The sequence below is a fragment of the Numida meleagris genome, chromosome 2 (assembly GCF_002078875.1).
Source record: "Numida meleagris isolate 19003 breed g44 Domestic line chromosome 2, NumMel1.0, whole genome shotgun sequence".
NCBI lineage: Eukaryota > Metazoa > Chordata > Aves > Galliformes > Numididae > Numida > Numida meleagris.
Window position 1 is genome coordinate 105,006,944 of NC_034410.1, and position 18,329 is coordinate 105,025,272.

At 41.3% G+C, this 18,329-nt stretch overlaps 1 protein-coding gene across 3 annotated transcripts in view; it reads right to left on the reverse strand.

Moving 5' to 3' along the window:
- KLHL14 (kelch like family member 14) overlaps nt 1–18,329 on the reverse strand; it is a 63,977-nt gene that overhangs the window by 12,980 nt on the left and 32,668 nt on the right. For all 3 annotated transcript variants that reach the window (XM_021387248.1, XM_021387245.1, XM_021387246.1), the window contains exons 4-5: nt 5,420–5,509; nt 916–994 (exon numbers count right to left, since the gene is read on the reverse strand). In XM_021387248.1, coding sequence (XP_021242923.1) covers nt 916–994; nt 5,420–5,509 — 169 coding nt within the window. The remainder of the gene's footprint in view (nt 1–915; nt 995–5,419; nt 5,510–18,329) is intronic.

Sequence of the window (18,329 nt, forward strand, 5' to 3'; positions counted from 1 at the left end):
CTCACAATACACACTTGACTTGCAAGGCTGCACCAAGTTCAACCAGTGCTTGACACCTAAACATTGTGGACAACTGACACACAAAAACTGATAATACTGACGTGAATACACAGGGAATATGGAGAGTATCCCAGGAAAGTGGTGTGAGATGTCTTGTACACTGGTTCCATGAAAAGATGGGTGTTGATCTGAAAAATGGATGGTCCTTGGAATAGTTTTTCGTAAAAATAATATTGTAGCTTTGGATCTTCTGCCTTTGCTACTCTTCCTATGAAACACATGTCATTCAGATCAGGTTTGGGGGATTTTTTTCCTGTCAGGTTGGGATTTGGGATCCAAAGTTAAGTCTATGCCATCTTTACATGCCCTTGCTCAAGTCCACATGTAGCTCTGCTCTTTGGCACACAGCAGGATTAATATGCATTGGCTGACAGCAACTTCATTCAAAGACCACCCAGGATTCTGAGTCCTCTGACAAGATAAGTCATGTTGAGAAGAGCTTTCCATGGCTGGTGTGGTGAGATGGGATGGGGTCAACGTATGAAGGTTTCAGTTCTCTGTACCATATCTGTCTATAATTACCACTTGTTTACTGCAAACTCATCATGACACTTTAGTCAGGTAACATGACAGGATACTACAGAGACTTCAGAAAAACCCTTCAGACTGCACTCAGGCAACCTGTAATTGCACAAAGTCCGGGGTTATTTTGCATGAGTTAGCACTGCAGGGTTTGGCATGTGGAGTCTGGAATCTGGAATGTTTAAAAAAATTAGGAGACAAATGGGAAGCAACTGCACGCTGCAGTTTTATCTCAGCATTTGCAAAGTAGGCCTCCTTACTCCCCAAACTAAGCCAAACTTCTGTTGTTCTTAGGATGATAAAACATACATTGAAAAACATGTAGGTTTTTACCTCTCTTGCATGGGTGGAAGTTGTATCCAGCTGTTAAACCTGGGATCGTATCGGCTAACAAAGTTTGTACTGTGCTTCCCTGTAAAGATAGATTATTTTGACACTCAGCTGTTTGTTTCATGTATTTAACATCATGATTGTATTATAAATTACATATATTTCACAAGTTGCCAGCTTTTATGAAGGGTTCCCCCTTTTACAACAATGTATGATTACACTATGTGTACAGTAATAATTCAACAAATGGGGCACTACAAGGTTTGAATTAGCAATTGTTAGCAGTAAAAGTGGATAGAGATTATTCTTGCTCTCTGTAATAAGATCTTGAAAACGTGTATTTAAATTTACTTATAGATGCTGTGGTACTTTCACAGCCACAATAAATCACAGCACTAAACAAAATTACTGCCCAAAAGAGGATATCCCCATAGTATTTTATAGTTAGAGTGTTTTGTGTCAGGTAAAAAATCATAGGGAGAAGACGTGCATTTCTTTTTCTTCATTTCATCTCTATGATGTGGAACATAGTAAAAAACAGTGTGCAAATAACTAGAAGTCGCATAAGCCATCAGCATGGGGCATGCAGTGTTTGCATTAGATGGCTTATTCTACCATGTACTTTCACTGTAAGTTAGGAGGGGTTACACATGTGCATCGAAGGGGGAATATACTCTTGAGTCGTATTCCAAGTGTGTTAGCTAAAATGTGAAACATGAGCAACATACACCAGCTAACTAGCTTATCCTTGCTGTCAAACCCAAGAACTATATGCATGTCTTCACGATACTAAGATTTCATCTTATTTTACATGCAGATTGACATAAAAGCAAGAAAACTGAAGCAAGAGAGTGTATGGCAATTTCTTGTAACACCTGAGACTTCAACAGATGAGGACCTTGGAAAAAGAAACCTTTGTTTATGTAAGTGTGACTAAAAAATTGAATTAGAGGCTTCAAAGGACAGCAGAATAACCCAACTGCATGTGTCACAGTTCTATCAATGGTGACTGGGTATTCTACAAGGTGAATATTTTTGCATCTGAAAAGCCTCTGTAGGACTGGTTCGCTTTACTTGTTGCATTCTACACTTACTTCAGCATGTGTAAACAGACCACCAAGAGACTGCTGAAAAGAAAAATTATACAGAGAATCTGTATTCTTAATCATTTAAGACCATACAAGATTACAGAAAAAGAAAGTGTTGACCACTCTGTCTGGAAGCAAACTCATTCTCTCATCAAGTATAATCATGTTCCAAATCCAGCATTGCACCTACTGAGGTTCAAACTTGCTGCATGCTGAGCACTGCTCAAACGCATATCTCAGAGCATAGGGCGAGAGCCCCATATGCTAAAGGAAAATGGGCATTCTGCCACTGGGTTTAGAGAAGGTAGACTTTGCTCTTGGTCCCTATCTGAATTCCTTTAGTCTATAATGACAATTTGGAAGAACAGACATCAAGAGTTATAAATTCAATGAACAGTAAAATAGCAGGACCTTACCAGCTAGGTCTCACTGTTTAGGACATGTACTAATCTATTTCTACTACAAAAGTGAGATTACAAAACAAGTTAAGTACTGATCACAAGTTTCAACTCCTGAGAGGAGGTTTCTGAGGTTTCTGCTCTACTTACTGCATCTTTCAGAGTTACTCAGGACTTCAGAAGTTACTGGTTTTATGGCAGCTTTTTCACTCGTGTCTTACCAAGTTCTGACCTGGGGACCTTGGCCTCTTAGCATAGTGTGTCATACATCTATTCATTACAAATACCACACGCATAGAAGATTGCACAGCAGGGTGTAGAAAGAGATTTCATTGGGAATAAAGTGGGAATACAGGATACAGATCTGGTCAGTACACAGGAAAGGAGATGAAATCAAACTGGAAGGGGCACAAAGAAGAGCTACAAGGATGACAAGAAGAACAAGATGTTTATCTTATGGCAGGAGATAAACTCCAGCTGAATTTGGCTTGTTGTACCCAGGAAAACAAAAGCTGAAAGGGAAGAGGAACGCTGCCTGTAATACATCAGAGGAACAAATCTCCAGGAGGGGAAAAGCTATTAAGCTAAAGGCTAACTTTGGCATGAGAACAAGGTGATTTAGACAGTCTAAGAATACATTTTACTGGAAATTAGAATAAGGCTCCTAGTCATTGAGAGCAATTGGATTCTGTAACAGCTTTCCAACAGGAGTAGAGGGGGCTAAAAATCCAACTGCTTTTCAAATGGAGCTTAGAAAATTTACAAAATGGGACTATATGATGCCTGTGATGGCAGGAAAAGGATTTGATGACCTCCTTAAGCTGCCTGGTATAAATGGTTTCATTCCAATTTAATTTTGGAATTCAGTTTAAAAGACAACTGTATCCATTATTTTGTCTTGCTCGTCAGTCAGTAGGGTTGCATATGCCATGAAGCACTTGTCAGAATGCAGAAACTGTGAGAAGTAAACAGAAATCAGGACTAGTAAATTGGGATAATGAGAGAAAAGGAGGCAGATGCTGCTCTGCTCTGTACAGCAAGGTTTCTGCACCCATGCCAAAAGGTGAAGGGTTCTGAAGGTTATGAATGTTTGTCCTAAATCCATGCGAGTGCTCTGCAACCTGCTCTCATCAACATTTACTCATGAAAGGATCCCTTGTGATGGGAAAGGTAATGCCATAGGAGGATGTAAAAAATGAGACGAAATATCACCATGCTCCCTAGGTTGTCAGGAAGTCAAAGGAGCAGCACAGAATGTGCATGGGCACTCCTTGGGGTACACCTTGCTTCCCAAGAATTGGCTCTATGCCTAAAGAAATGCATAATGCTCCTTCCATTGCTGCTATTCACTGAAACAACACTTGGCACCTTTCCATTTGTACTGGAATCCTTGAAATGCACTGGCAGGAAAGCTCAAGTTAGGTTCATTTGAAGCCCCTTCTGTACTATGAGCATAGCAGGCACAGGTCTTTACCATGTAGCCGCACATTTAGAGCAAATCAATTTCAAGAAAAAAACTACTCCAGAAATAGCACTGAATGTAGTTGATGATTTTCAGGTCTACTTTTTGAGACAAATAGGATCCATTTTGCTTGGGTACATTTGTAAAGAGATCAGTATCAATAATGTTCCCACCTAGTTCACTTGTAACTTCTCTATGGACAAATCAAGCTCTCTGATATTCACAGATCAAGAAAGCTGTTGGATGCCTGCCGCACGTGTCTTCAGCTCAGGAGGTGATCTAGGCAGCCTTAGAATTAGAGCACTATCCATGTCAAGAGCACAAGCCATGTGCTCAAGTCCTATCTCAGTCACAGGGCATGCACCCCTTCTTACAACTCTCTATTAGCTTGTGACTCAGTTTCCACATCTTTAAATTGTGGATAATTATTCGTCTTTTCTTTTGTCCTTCATGTGACATGGCTATTTAACTACAAACTGTCTGGAACAAGGTCTGCCTTTTGTTATCTGCTTACCACTAAGCACAACAGGGGCCCTCAGTTGTTGGCTGCGGCTGATACTCCTAATAATAATTGCCATTAATTATGCCCCGCTACTTCCTGCATAATATAGCATAATATAAAGGAGATTCAAACCACAGAACTGAAGGGCTCTTCTCCCAAGACATTTAGTGATATTTTTAACTACATCGGAAATATGTTTCTAGGGTGGACTGGATTGTTTGTCTCAGGTTTTAGGAAGTGAACAGATGTAACAATTTTCTATAATTTGGTTTAGTGCAGATGCTGAAATGGGGCATTCACAATAAAATATATGCAGTATATGTAATTTCAGCTGGATCCTCTGGTGTTTTAAAGTAAAAATGTGTACCTGCAAGCTGTTTTATGGTTTCTCAGTCATAATTATCTCTGTTACACAGGCTGCTACAACTACAACTCTTTCTTCGTGTGCAAGCTTTTTAACAATGTCTTGACTATTTTGTGAATTTTGCAAGGCATGGTACTCTCCTTTTGCTTTGCTCAGAAGCCTGTTAAATTGTTTAATTTCTCTTTGCAGTAAATTTATGAAGTAATCAAATCAAAGAAGGTAGCAGCAGATAATCTATATGAGAAGCTCTTGCATAAGACTAAAAAAAGGACCAGTTTAAGAATCTCAGTCTAGATAATTAACACATTAACAACTTTAGCTGTGAGTATCTGGTTTGACAATAGAAAGGAAGCATTCATCTACTGCAGTTGCATTATTATATTATGACTGGAAGGAGACTGGAAATGAAGGTTAAAATTCTTAACAGCTGCTGCCTGGTGCATGTACTTGAAAGAGTCTGTTCTGCTGCCTGTGGCGTTTCTCAAGGGACATGGGAGCTGATGAATGACAGAGATGCTAATGCCGAAGAACCAGATATTTATTACATCAATAGCTGAAAGTAGCCTTTGGTAGCTCAACAATTAGGCTACAGGTCCTCAAAATCACTTACTAATGACCACATCAGCTGGCCTGACAGACAGACAGACACAGGAAGGCAGACGCTGCCTGTGTCTTTTAATATTGTACACATACCGTTAGGGTTCCATTGGTCTTCTCCTCCGAGTACAAACAAGAAGTTTTCCACTTCCACGACACAATGATGCGCACTGTTATATGGCATAACTGCAAGCAAAGAGAGAGTTCTTCATCAGCTCAGGGCACTGATTCCATAAAAATTTCCAAAGGTACAAAATACAACACCATGATGAAATTTGTACAAAACAATAGAAGGCATCCACCCCAAGAATGTATGTCTGATGATTTAACAGCAGAAACGGACACTTACTAGTAATTTTACATTATTTGATCTTGCAGATAATTGAGGAACAAAGCAGGAATGCTGGTCCCTTGGTGCCCCCCCCCCACCCATATATGTGCTTCTCTAAAATGAATCTGTTGAACGGGTGAAGTTGTCTGATATTTTCCTGGAATAAGCAGATGCTAGGGATCCTACTATGCCAGGAAACATTATAAAAACCTCAGCCCAGCTTTGTTCTGTTGGTAATGTTTCCACAAGAAGAGTCAGTGTGTTCAGTAGCTTTCTATTACACAGCAATGAACAAGCTGCATTTCCATACAGTTTTAAGTTTTTAAATTAAGGTCCTGCTGATTTAATGCCTTTTCCAAATGTATACGCTTAATTTCCTGTACAATGTCATTAGCAGCACAATCACACATTTTCTATTCATCTAATCAGGAAGCCCTTTGTTAACAAAGATCAAAACTGTGGTATTAGGTTTGCAGTATCCTTTCTTTTTGGAGGTGCAGGAATTACTATAGACCAAACACAGTTGCAATATTCTTTTTTTTTTTCAATTTACATTTTCCATCATAAGTATTAAAACACAGAAATAAGAGCTTATCTATACACAATATGCACATATTATTGTGCTGTGGCATACAGCACTATTGATATTATATGGTAAATGTAAACTTAGGCAGCATTAGTTATCATACCACATATAGTAGTTTTGGCCCAGTGACACCAGTAGGAAAAATGATGTCCTTGTTCAGCTCATCATATGGGTACCTTAAATCTAGGTGAGGACAAATGGGGAGGTGATGTGCATGTACAGGCAGGGAACTTATTGCTTGACACGGATCAACAGAGCACTTAGGAAACCAGTGCAGTGGGAAATCAATATGACTCAGGGCCAGCTCTTACTTTGTGCTCTTTTGCCAATGCCAAAAAAGAAAAAAAAAAGGCAGCCTATCTCACACTTGGATTATTTTGGGTGATATATCTTTCATTTCATTTGTTTTATTATCTTTTATTTTTCTCAGAATGCAGTTGTGCAGTACAGCATATGCAAATAACAATAAGAAATGCGCACAGCTTTGTTATTTAGGACACATTTTCTTAAAGATCAGGTGGGCTCATTTAAGCTTCTTGCTGAAGTTTTTGCCAAGGCAATGATGAATAAGTAAGGTTCGTTTTTAGTAAAGGTCAAATATCATTTTCATAGTCTGTGCTCTTACAAGTCATCTAAGTGAAGCAATTCTTAAATTGGGCAGCTAAGTACAATGAAAGTTCATTAACTGTCGTTATTCGTTACTAGTAAACTTAACATAACTGGAAAGTAATCCTATACCATGTAATGCCTAAGAATTTATACTACCTATAGATTCCCACTGTGGGATGAAAGAATGACCAAAATTTTTATCTTCTTAGTCCCCATACCATTCTTCTCTCATTCATTAATCTCAAACATTTTCCCATCTTAAAATCTCTCTCCAATCCTCTGAACTTCCCTGGCTTTTGTGGAAGCTTGTACTATAGAATGAATCTGGGTCTCCCACAAGTCAGCTGTCTCCCTTCGATGCCTCTGGGACCCCTCCTCTCAAGAAGAGGCTCCCCAAGACCAGTCTGCAGGGTCTTTAGTTCTTACCTAACCCAGTGTGCTATAATATTTTCAAATCAGGCCCAAGACAGAGGTTGAGTCAGGTTCTTCCTTCAGTCAATTTGAAGAGATGCAGCATTTATCAAAGATCTGTGTGCAGACAGCACGTGTGCATATTTTCCATGTGTTACAACAAATGGTTTCCATTTTTTGAAAATACTTTGTTTATTTATCCTCCATATTGACACAAACAGGGCCAGCAGAGGAAGAAATTATATTTTAAGCTTTTCTGCTGTTTCCATGCATATAAACTACGCAATAAGACTTCCACACTTACGATGATAATTAAACCTCAGAAACTAAGGGCTTAATCCCAGCTCCCACTTTACTCAATGGCAACATTCCCACTGTTGGGGGATTGGGCCCAAATGACCTAAACTACCATCTGCACCTCACAGGAAAGCTTTAGGGAAGCTTTCCCAGGACAGGAGGGTGGTATCTGGGCAACGCTGTCAGCACCTGAGGGAGCTTTTGTACTGAAATGGTGAAATCATCAACATCACAGCCATTCTCCTTGATCATTTTCAGGGTCCGTCACAATCATGAATTACACACAGAAATCAAAACTAGGGCAATGAACAAGACCGCTATAAAAGGAAAGCACTAGAAAACTTCTGTCATAAGCCGTAATTCCTTATGAACACACATCTGTACAGGAGCTAACTTTCATAGATACAGTCAAAATTACGTGCCAGTGAGCGTGCTAATTTCTGGTAGTGACAGTCTTCACAAACTCCCTGAGCTTGCCAGGATGTAACAGGAAGAATTTGGCCCATCACACAGGCTGCCCAGATTGCTGCTTCCATTATTTTCACATGAACCTTTGTCTGCTGTTTTGCTTTAATCATGTGAAAATCACATCCTCTCCTTTTTCCATTTCCAGCCAGTGGAACACCTGCCTGCCCCACAAAAAGGGTATTTGAAGAGAAGTTTGTACGCCATGCTCAAACACAGCCCAGTGTGAGTTTTTAGCGTGTCAGTCAGTGAGTTAGAGGGAAAGGGTAAGGAGAAGCTAATCAGGATGAAATGAGATTAAAGGCTGTCTAATTTTACAGCAACTGTGATCCATCAGCCACTGTGAAAGTGACAGTGGAAATGAATGATGGAGACAGACAGGTGGGGCTGTACATTTCACTGATTTATCCTCAAATGCACTGGGCCTTATTTTATTGAGTGAACATGACCGCATTTATCATGACTGTCATCTAAACCCACTTCCCTCCATTTAAAAAGGTCACTTTACTAGGAGGGAGTAGGATAGAGGCACTTTCAAAACAGATTTAAAATTTAATAACACGTGTTTATAATCCTGTGCGAGAATTCTCAACTTTATTAAAGTATGATTTAAAAAGAAGAAGTTAGGACTATTAAACAGACGAAAAGATAAAAAAAAACCCATGGTCATCTGATAAACATGCTCAGCTACCAAGGTGATAGGTGCCAGGGAATTACTTGAGACAGACATACGTGGGTTAGAATAAGCAAGCAGAACCCACATCTCCTAAGCCCCCGCCCCTCACACACTTTCCAAAACTCTGGTAGCTTTGTGCGTTCCCAGACCAAGAGAAGAAACAAGTCCAAGCAGTCCTAGATAAGACAATGTCTCCACCAGCCCTTTTCTTGTAAAATTTCGACACTCCCTAAAGTGGGAAGAATTTTTCATGTGCAGATATGCAACAGAAAGCACTTCCCAGGTTGAAACCAAACCTCTGATCTACACTGGAGAATGATCTGGAAGGCAGAAGAGTCCAAGGTAATGCTCATGAATCAAAACCCTCTCAACCATAACGGCTGTGGTCAGCCAGATGCCATCATTCTCCAAAGGCATCTCCAATTTTTGAATGGGAAGAATTTGAGTGATATATCACACTAAGCCCACAAACAATATTGTCTGCTGTTTGCCTTATCCAGTTCTATTTAGTTTCTGCCAAGAACTGTACGTGGGTCGCTCTGAAAGTAATCCCTCCTATTTATTTCCATGGAAACTACAACATATACAAGGAGTACAGTAACACTATTTGATAGAGCAAATATTCAGTTACAAAATACTACTTTTCAACATTGTCACTACCACGAGCTATGCATTTTTGCCAGCGATGAACAAAAGTCTGCATGGCAGCTCATACAAATCTGCACCAGTTGAGGTGACCCACTGTTATACAGCTGCTACGACAGTGCTGTTGCTAGGAAATTGCTGCCCACACCATTCATATTTCATTGGCCCAAACATATGGAAATCAGAAGATACCAAATCTGGACTATACAGTGGGTGTGGTAGGACAGTCCAGTCAAGACTGGCAATGTGCTTCATGACCTTCAAAATAGTATGGGGTCTGGCATTACTGTGTTTCAAGAGAAGGGTTGCCTTCTTCTCTGGTTTGACCCTGGAAGTCTGAGCCTTCAGCTTAGTCAGCATCACAGTGTAGTTGTCAGAGCTGATGGCTGGTCTGGGCTCCAAGAAATCCAGAAGGATCACCCCTTTCCTATCCCAAAAGACAGTGTACATCACTTTACCCGCTGAGGGTTGTGTCTTGAATGGGGAATTCACATGTCACCACTCCATGGACTGCTGTTTTGACTCCAGCTCACAGTGATGATATGACATCTCTTAATCAGTAATGATGTGATCCAGGAAACTGCCAATTTCAGTCTCGTATTGGTTCAAGAGGTCCTGACAAACTTGCATATGGTGTTCTTTCTGTTCCTTTGTAAGCAGTCATAGGACCCACCTGGCACAAACTTTGCGATATTCCAACATCGACACAATTGTTTCCAATGCATTGAAGCTGATATTCAGCTCTATACGTAGTTCCTTGACTGCAGTCTGCTGATTCACATGTATGAGCTGATTGAGACACTCTTCATTTTGTGACATGCATAGCTAGCTTGTCTTTGACACTGCTGTCACCACTGCTGAAATGCACCACCCACCCCTCACTGTGCTCACGTCCACTGGTTGGTCTCCATAAACCATAGTCTCCATAACCAAGGGTGATGTCAATGAGTGCCATTTTTCCACATGAAGGAATTCAGTGACACACCCTTCCTTCATACGCACTTCCATGTCTGATGCCATTCTGTCAGACTGCCCCTCTGCTGCCATTTGTCACATGGCAACAAAATGTAATGGAATATTGGTGTGAAGGTTCCATCTCTACTGCCATACCACCAGCTTCTACTGTCATGGGTCAACACAGCAAAATAGGAGGCATTACTTTCAGAGCAGCCCTTGTACATTTAGGAAATTATATCTGGTTGTTCTCTATACATTATCCAAGGGCCACTGATTCCTCACTTTGATACTAACTAGAAGAGAAAAAGAGAGAATAGGAATGGCATTTCTAAAAACAGAAAGAGAGATAAGCTCTGGTCCCAGGTGATCTGAAAGTTGTGATACAGCCCACAACCATGTCCCTGCTCTGCTAAAAACTCTTTTCAGAAACTGCATTTGATTCTTCTATTCAAAGATTAAAAAAAAAAAATCCATAGATTTTTCACAACCCTGAAACATTCAGCTACCTGGGATGTAGGAGATACTGTGATGAAAGCCAAGAAATCTCTTCCTAAGATGCTACATAGCTTGAGCACAGCCCTTTCAAGACTCAGCACACACCAAAAAGTCATGCTTATCATCTCTAATGAACTGTGCAGATGATGCAAGAGAAGAGTGTGCTTCCAAGACCAGGATATCATTACCAGAAAATATAAGGAGGTAATAATGGCCTTCCACAATATTAGCTGCCTAACTTGTTGGCTGCATAATATTCAACAAATGCTGCTTGAAAACTGGGTATTTTCATGTCTCTCCAGAGGGCAGAGTACCGTGAGAAGATGTTTCATTCCCATACAGGAGGCACCTGCAAACTCACTGTAGGAGAATGTGATTTGCTTATGGCAGAGACATAACATTTTGTTTCCGATCCGCTCCCAAAAATGTTAGCCAGAGGACAGCTGGTTCAATTACTTGCTGTAAGGAGAGCAAGTAATACTGTTTGCCTTTTCTTTGGTTCATAAATCATTTGCATGAAGACCATGCATTTGCTACTGCATGTTACTTGCTATTACTCACCAAGAGGTTATATAAATAAATGCTAGAATTCCTCTGTGAATTGTTCACTTCAATTGTTAGTTATTTAATAACTGTGGGGAAAGACTGACCACAATAAGTATGAAATTCTAGCCTCAGTGAACTGACTTTTGAAGGCATCAGGTTCTCACCCACTGGTGTTTTCTGCTCAAAAGATAATGAAAAAATGTTAAAAGAGGAGAACAATGAAGAGTAAACGGCACATACCTCTTTTAACGTACCTGCAGTCAAACTGCACTCTGCCATCTCAAATTAAAGCAAACAGTTGTTATGTATTTTTCCCAGTATCACATCAGTGCCAGTCTGGAGCCTGAGCTTAACTCAGTGTAGGAAGCCTGGGACAATCCAGCAGCATTCATCAAGAGCAGAAATCCTAAGATGTCGAGGCTAAAGCATTGTGCCTCAGAGTCATCTCCTAAGGCAACCAACTGGAATAGCTATGGTCCAGCTGAACCACGGAGAGGTCTACCAGCTCCACTAGACTTTTCCCAACCTCTTCATATCCACGCTAGTTCTGCATTAACTCCATTCAAACCATCGCAGGTACAACGGGCAGAGGCCAGCAGAGTTCATCCAGGACACAGCCTCTGCTTCACTGGGATTGCAAGGGAGCAAAGGTAAAATGAAAACCTAAATTTAAAATCTACCTTCAATTCAAAGTACTAAAGAAAGTGATCTGAGCAGATAGAGGTCCCTGGATCAATTTACAACATAGTGAAAGATATTTCATATTAATGACGATATTTCATATTCTGAATGTATTCCACATTAATGAAAATATTTTTCATTTAGATGTCAGGAGTTATTATTTTGATACATTCTTTGGAATAACATGAGACAGGCTTCTTCAGCAGGGTTCCCAGTTTAATTGTTTTGACAGACTAATTTTTTCTTATGTGAGCATCTACAATAAGACATTTAAGCCCATGCTGAAGCACCAGACTAGACAAAAGTAGCATCAGGAACAGCTGGCATGCACAGCTCCCTTCAAATAAATTGTTTTAAAGTTACTGAGATGCAAGTTCTAAGTACAGACCTGTCTACTTCCATGAGTAAAATTCACCCTATGGCAGAAAGTTTAACTGGGTTTTCAGAAGCACGCATATTTGACTGTCTGCAAGAGCAAGTTTTACCCAGATGTTTTGAAAGCTGCAAGCGCAAATTCGTATTTTATTTGAGTAATAAAAATAAGGCTGCCCACTTGGATCAACAGTGTTTCCATCAAGTAGGAAAATCCTGCATTTGCATGTTAGTGCCAGTACCAAAGTCCTGACACAATCATCACTGTGCATAGCAAACCTATGCACACTGCGCAGTGCTCCTCCATTCCCTTCCCAAATGGAAATAACTCCCTTCAGCTGAGTTGCTGACACAGCGCCTGAGAAACCCATGTAAATGAATACACTCAACTTCTTGTCATGAAGCGGAGCAGTGGGATCTACTGTGTGGTCCTACGGGAACGTTAAAAATGACAGTTTTTGGAGCCATGAACAGTTCCTCTTGCTTTGTTATCCTATACTAACATGCCAACCTGCTGCCCAAGCCCACCCAGGTCCTCTCTATGACTGGCCTGGCCCAGAGTCAGACAGCTTATCATGCAACACTTTTTGTCCACCATGGTGAGTTATGCAATGTTACCTCAGTGACAGCTGTTTCCCAATAGAATATGCTGTGTACCTACTCAGGCCTGGATTTATGGTCTCTAAAGTAGAGCCCGACATATATTACTGTTAAATGACATCTCGTCACATCATAATAGTCTCATGATGAAACATTCATGTGTGACACTTCACACAACAAAATCTCCTCATGGAGGAAATGATGAATAGTCCCCGATGGGATAAAACCACAACAGAGTTGCTAGAAAGCTCCAGAAAGAAATACTGTTTTGCCCCACTGGAGACTCAGATCCTCTAAGATAGCTGATCAAGGACACGCACTCCCTCTTCCAGCAGTACCATGGGAAGAAAGGCCTTCACCAGAAGCAGCGGGTTAAGGCCCAACTGCTTTTGTCCAGTTGCATCCATTTGTGAGTCAGTTTCTTTCCGACCCCGAGACACGTGCATTCTCCTAGTCCCCTCTGCAGGTATTATTCCAAGCTCAGACTAACCACAAACACTCCTCATGTTTTCCTCATGGGATCCAATCAGTGATGCTCATGGACCTACATCGGTAAAAGAACTCATCAAATGCAGCAAAACCTTACCAGTGTCCAAAATACTGAATCTTTCATCATTTTCTCCCTTGGTCTCAGTATTTCCTATCCTATTCTCCATCCTCTTTCTCTACTAACACATTTTTCAGAAGAATCTAAGGTTTTTTTTTCTTTCCAGTAAGTCTTGGAGTCATTCTAGAAGAGGAACAACATGATTTTCTATTTGCAAAATTCCACAATGAGAGAGGGCCATGCCATTGTTTCATCATAAGAGAACTGTATTTTCCATACAATTCAGTCATAATAGCTAAAATTGCAGCCTTCAGAACTGCACTGCTAAGAATTTTGGGAAGTACAGCAGAAACAGAAACTTCCACATAGTTTTAAGTTAATATATCTAGGCTGCCTAACATTCGGGAATCCTTGTCAGTGGTCACAGGAATGCTCCCAGTTCATCTTTAATGGACAGGCCACTCAGATAATTGGTGCTGAGGGCCACACTTACACTTACTGGCCCTGACCAGCCTGCTGTCTCCACCAACACAGCTACCCATGGGCCAAGGAGCCCCATTTCAGCTTGGGTCTGGGCACCCAGTTCTGGTCTGAGTTATGCAGTAGGTGTGCCCGCTCCCAGCCCTGCCTCTGGCCCTGTCTCCTGGATTGATCTCAGACCTATGCTGTAGGTATTCAGTGTCTTGGATGGATGCTGTGTAGGTACACAGTAGCATGTGTCCAGTCCTATGGCCTCATCTCCTGGATGGAATTTGTTATGGCCTGTCCTCTTGGAGCTAGCAGCCCTCACTGAACTGACACATACCTGTAGGCAAAAATGTTCCCGTCCGAGCAAGGACTGCAGCCCAGACTTTCCCCTTTCTACAAATCCCTATTAACAGCATGAGAAAAGCACAACAACAGAGTTGCCCTAGAAGAAATGAATGCTCTCATTATCATCAAAGTCAGGTTCAAATGCCAGGAATCAAGGGTATTACTGTTGACACATTTTTAAGTAAGACAGAAATAAATATAATTTATAATATTCATCTTGCTCAGGGTGGACAAAAAAGCCAACTCTAAAATGTACTAAACACAGAAGGACACGCTGGAATAAATCCACACAAACTCGAGACCATTTTCTCCAACAGAAATGAGGTTTAAATATTTTCCTAGACCTATGCCCACAGATGGAGTCCCAAGGAAGGCGAATGGCAGACCCATGGATAATTCAGAGAAATAAATTTGGCCTGGGTAGCAAAATTATGTAAAATTGGCCGAGACCACTTATTTTGTACATCTGCACAGAGAAAATGAAATGAGAATGTATATTAAAAAAATATCCAGGAATAGATATGGACTAAATTAATATTAGATTTCTTGTTCTTTCTATAATAACAGTACTGCTTAATATTTTCAGAAAAAAATGCTATTAAAAATGTGTTTTAATGCCTAATCCTGAAGATAAGAAAAATTCACTACACATGAGCATTCATACCAGATATTTTGTTCTGTCACCTCAAAAAACTCTTTGTGAATTTAGAAATTTTCCAGACGGGAAACAGAAGCAAAACAATGTATCTTAAAATTAAATATGGAGCTAAATATCACAGCACGAGTAGCTGCTATTCAAATCAAGTGGTGTCAAAATTCACAGAGTAAACCATGTTCACACAGAATCATCAATAATTCACAAATCACATGCATGCATGGTCATGGACTACTGATGAATAGGATGAAAGGTCAGGTTAATTTAAACGCTGACTATGTTGTTCAGGATTGGAAGTGCACATTATAGTAAATTAAAATTATTTGTTACGATTAATCACAAATACTTAAAAGATACATAGCTAAGTATCCTCAGCTGGCTTGCAATCTTTGCTGAAGAAGCTCATTTGCATACTATTGTTCATGACTTTTACTTAGTCTGGTGAAGGAAAATGAGGATGAGACAAAAATAAAACCAGGACCCATTGTGCTGGCAACCATGGTGTGGACAAGGTCCTGGTGGAGCCTGGATGAAATTCAAGAAGAGAATGAAAATGAAAAGAACAGACAGGGATAGGTCAGGTCATGTCAGAGGAGGTGTGGCAAAAGAGACCAGGACTGGAGGAGCATCACATACCGACCCACAGCACCAAATCCTGGACTTTTGACACTCCTCTGCTGTTAGCAAATCTTGGGCGAAAACTTGTATTGTTTGCACTCCCTGGCTCCCAGGGCACCTAGCCTCCACTGTCTTTGGTTACTGCCTTAAATCAAAAATCAAAAATCAAAAATCAAAAATCAGAGATGTCTACAGCATATCTACAAAACCAGCCTATGCGATGCGCCTGTTTCTCAGCACACCTTGAAAAAGCAACATCACATTCAGGTCTTACTGAGTAGATGTGGGGCACTTAGGTTATGGACTACCAGTATGATAGGCAGCAGCGCACACTTCCTCCAGTACCTATTAATGCTGCTACAGCCTAACTGTGATAATTTCCAGCCACCCATCTTGCTGAGGGCTCAGTTCCACTAACACCAGAGACCTGCAGACAAAAAGATGATGGAGCAGAACATGAGGCCATGAGAAGAAGGGAAGGAGTGATGTATCAGCAGCAGTGCAAGCTTGCATCAGCTTGTCCTAGTTATGGAACCACAGCTCCAGCACATCGTACCAAACCATTCGACTGGACACCATTCAATGCTGTGGTCCTGTCCCTCTCACAGACCAGGCAGGCAACCCAGGGACCTCTTCATGCTAGCACAGTTTCTCCTTGGCACTCCTCAGTGAGCCCTTTCAAAGCAATAATCTGATAGAAGAATAACACAGAAAACAAGAAAGGATAGTTTCATTTTGATTTAATGCACTAAGCCAGCTCACTTGGGAGTTGAACAAGTTCCAGCACTGACGTGAAGGAGACAAGATCATGGGATGGGGTTTGGGTCCAAAGAAACTTGAAAAAACAGCAACATCTTAATGCACCATATAACCATAGCCCACGTGCAGGGGATGGGGCTGCCCTATGAGTGAACTATGTCATGCTGAAAAAGACTTCAGATTATAATAGGCTGCTTCACTTCTGAGGTTCAGAATCTTGTCCCTGCCTGTGCCACACTCTTACTGCAGAGCTAGGCAAGTCCCTAAAGCTAACTTTGTCCACAGCTACCTGCTTCCCCTATCCTGAGAACAGCCACTGTGAGTGTTTGACCCCTGTGTCAGATATGCCAGAGCGTTCTGTGTGTACTGTTGTAGCTGAAGTAGCTTGGAGAGGCATTCAGGAAAGCAAGGTCTGAAGGGGTCTTGAAACTGGCCTCTCAAAGTAAAGGGTACCTTTGACCTGGATCTCATTTCACCCCTGTTCCTCACCTGCAAAACTGGAACAGTGCCTGACTATGCTCTTCACAAAGAGGATGGGGCAAAAAAATACACTAACAAATGCCAATGAAGCAGTCAGACCCTGTTGTGAACACTAGGAAGAAAACCTTGGGGAAAAATTCCGTCTTCAGAAAAAGATTTTAGCAATGAATGATAGACTGGATCTACTTGCTGAACAACAGAGAAAGAATACTGTGAGCAGAAATTCAGCACAGTCCCTTCTGTGCACTGACACATGACAAAGAATAGCACGTGTTATCAGTAGAGATTGTATCTTAATGCTTATGCAAACAGAGGCCAAATTAAGGTTGCAGAAGCAGCTTAATTCTCACATTTCCCAATTCAGAGGGCTTGATGTCACCAGCTTTCTAATGTTCTTTTCAAGCGACCTGTGCTCAGTGCAACTCATTTGTGTGTGATACACTCTTGCTTTGACAGACAGATGAGTGCTTCTGTACCCGGCAGCTGCTCCAGCATTTCTGGATCACCCACCTCGGGGCTGCAGAGTCCAAAGCACATTGAGTTCATGGTAAGAGTTGCAGGAGCCCTCCTCCTCTTGTCGCATTTCTTCCTCGCCTGTCTCCCTTCCAGCCGGTAGTTGTATGCTAAGCCACTAGATGGTGTGCACTGTTCTCGCCTTCCCCCACCCCCTGGAAAAGCATTTCCATCATATTTTGGCTTTAGGTTTTACAGCCAACCAAAAACAAAGAGGTGAAACGCAGCACAAAAAAAGACATAGCCAGCTTCCTCCCAAGCAGTTAACTTCTGTTTGTTCCTCACATTCAGTGTGAAAGGAAGGAAATCACAAGCAGTACAGAAAAAAAAACAACAGAACAACAAATGCTTTGTGCATTGATCCTGCTGGATGCTGAGCCCCTCCATCTCCACTAGCTGTGATGGGCGCTGGGAGTGCTCAGGCTCTGGCAAGGTTATCAGTCATACCTACTTTGCCTTGTCTTGACTCAGCTCCCCAAACCCAGACTGCATGAGAATCACTCAGCGATTTCTCTGGCAGTCCACACACATCCGCTTTTCTACTCCACATGCCAGTCCCAGTGAAATACAGTGGGCACGGTTCCCTTCCCTGCCAATACACCGCCAAATCTCTCACCCTCTCTTTTTCTCTCTTCTAATAATGATCTGGAAGCAGCATGCTTGCTTTTGACAAAGAGTGCTTACTCATTACAGGAGTAGGGAAGGGAAAAGAGGCTCCAAGGAAACTGTGAGACAAGAAAATAACCTAAAGAACCACTCTAAGACAGTCCTGTGTCTCCTTTTCTAAAGGAGACACAGGACTGTCCTCAAGGATAATCCTAAACTCCTGTTTAGGTAAGCCATAATTACAGCTAACATCTCATCTCCCGAAAGAACTTTTTTTTGTGCTAAGGCACTCAAAAGCTGAAGTGTGTCTATTCCATAAGGAATGTGCAGAGGGAAAGAACATC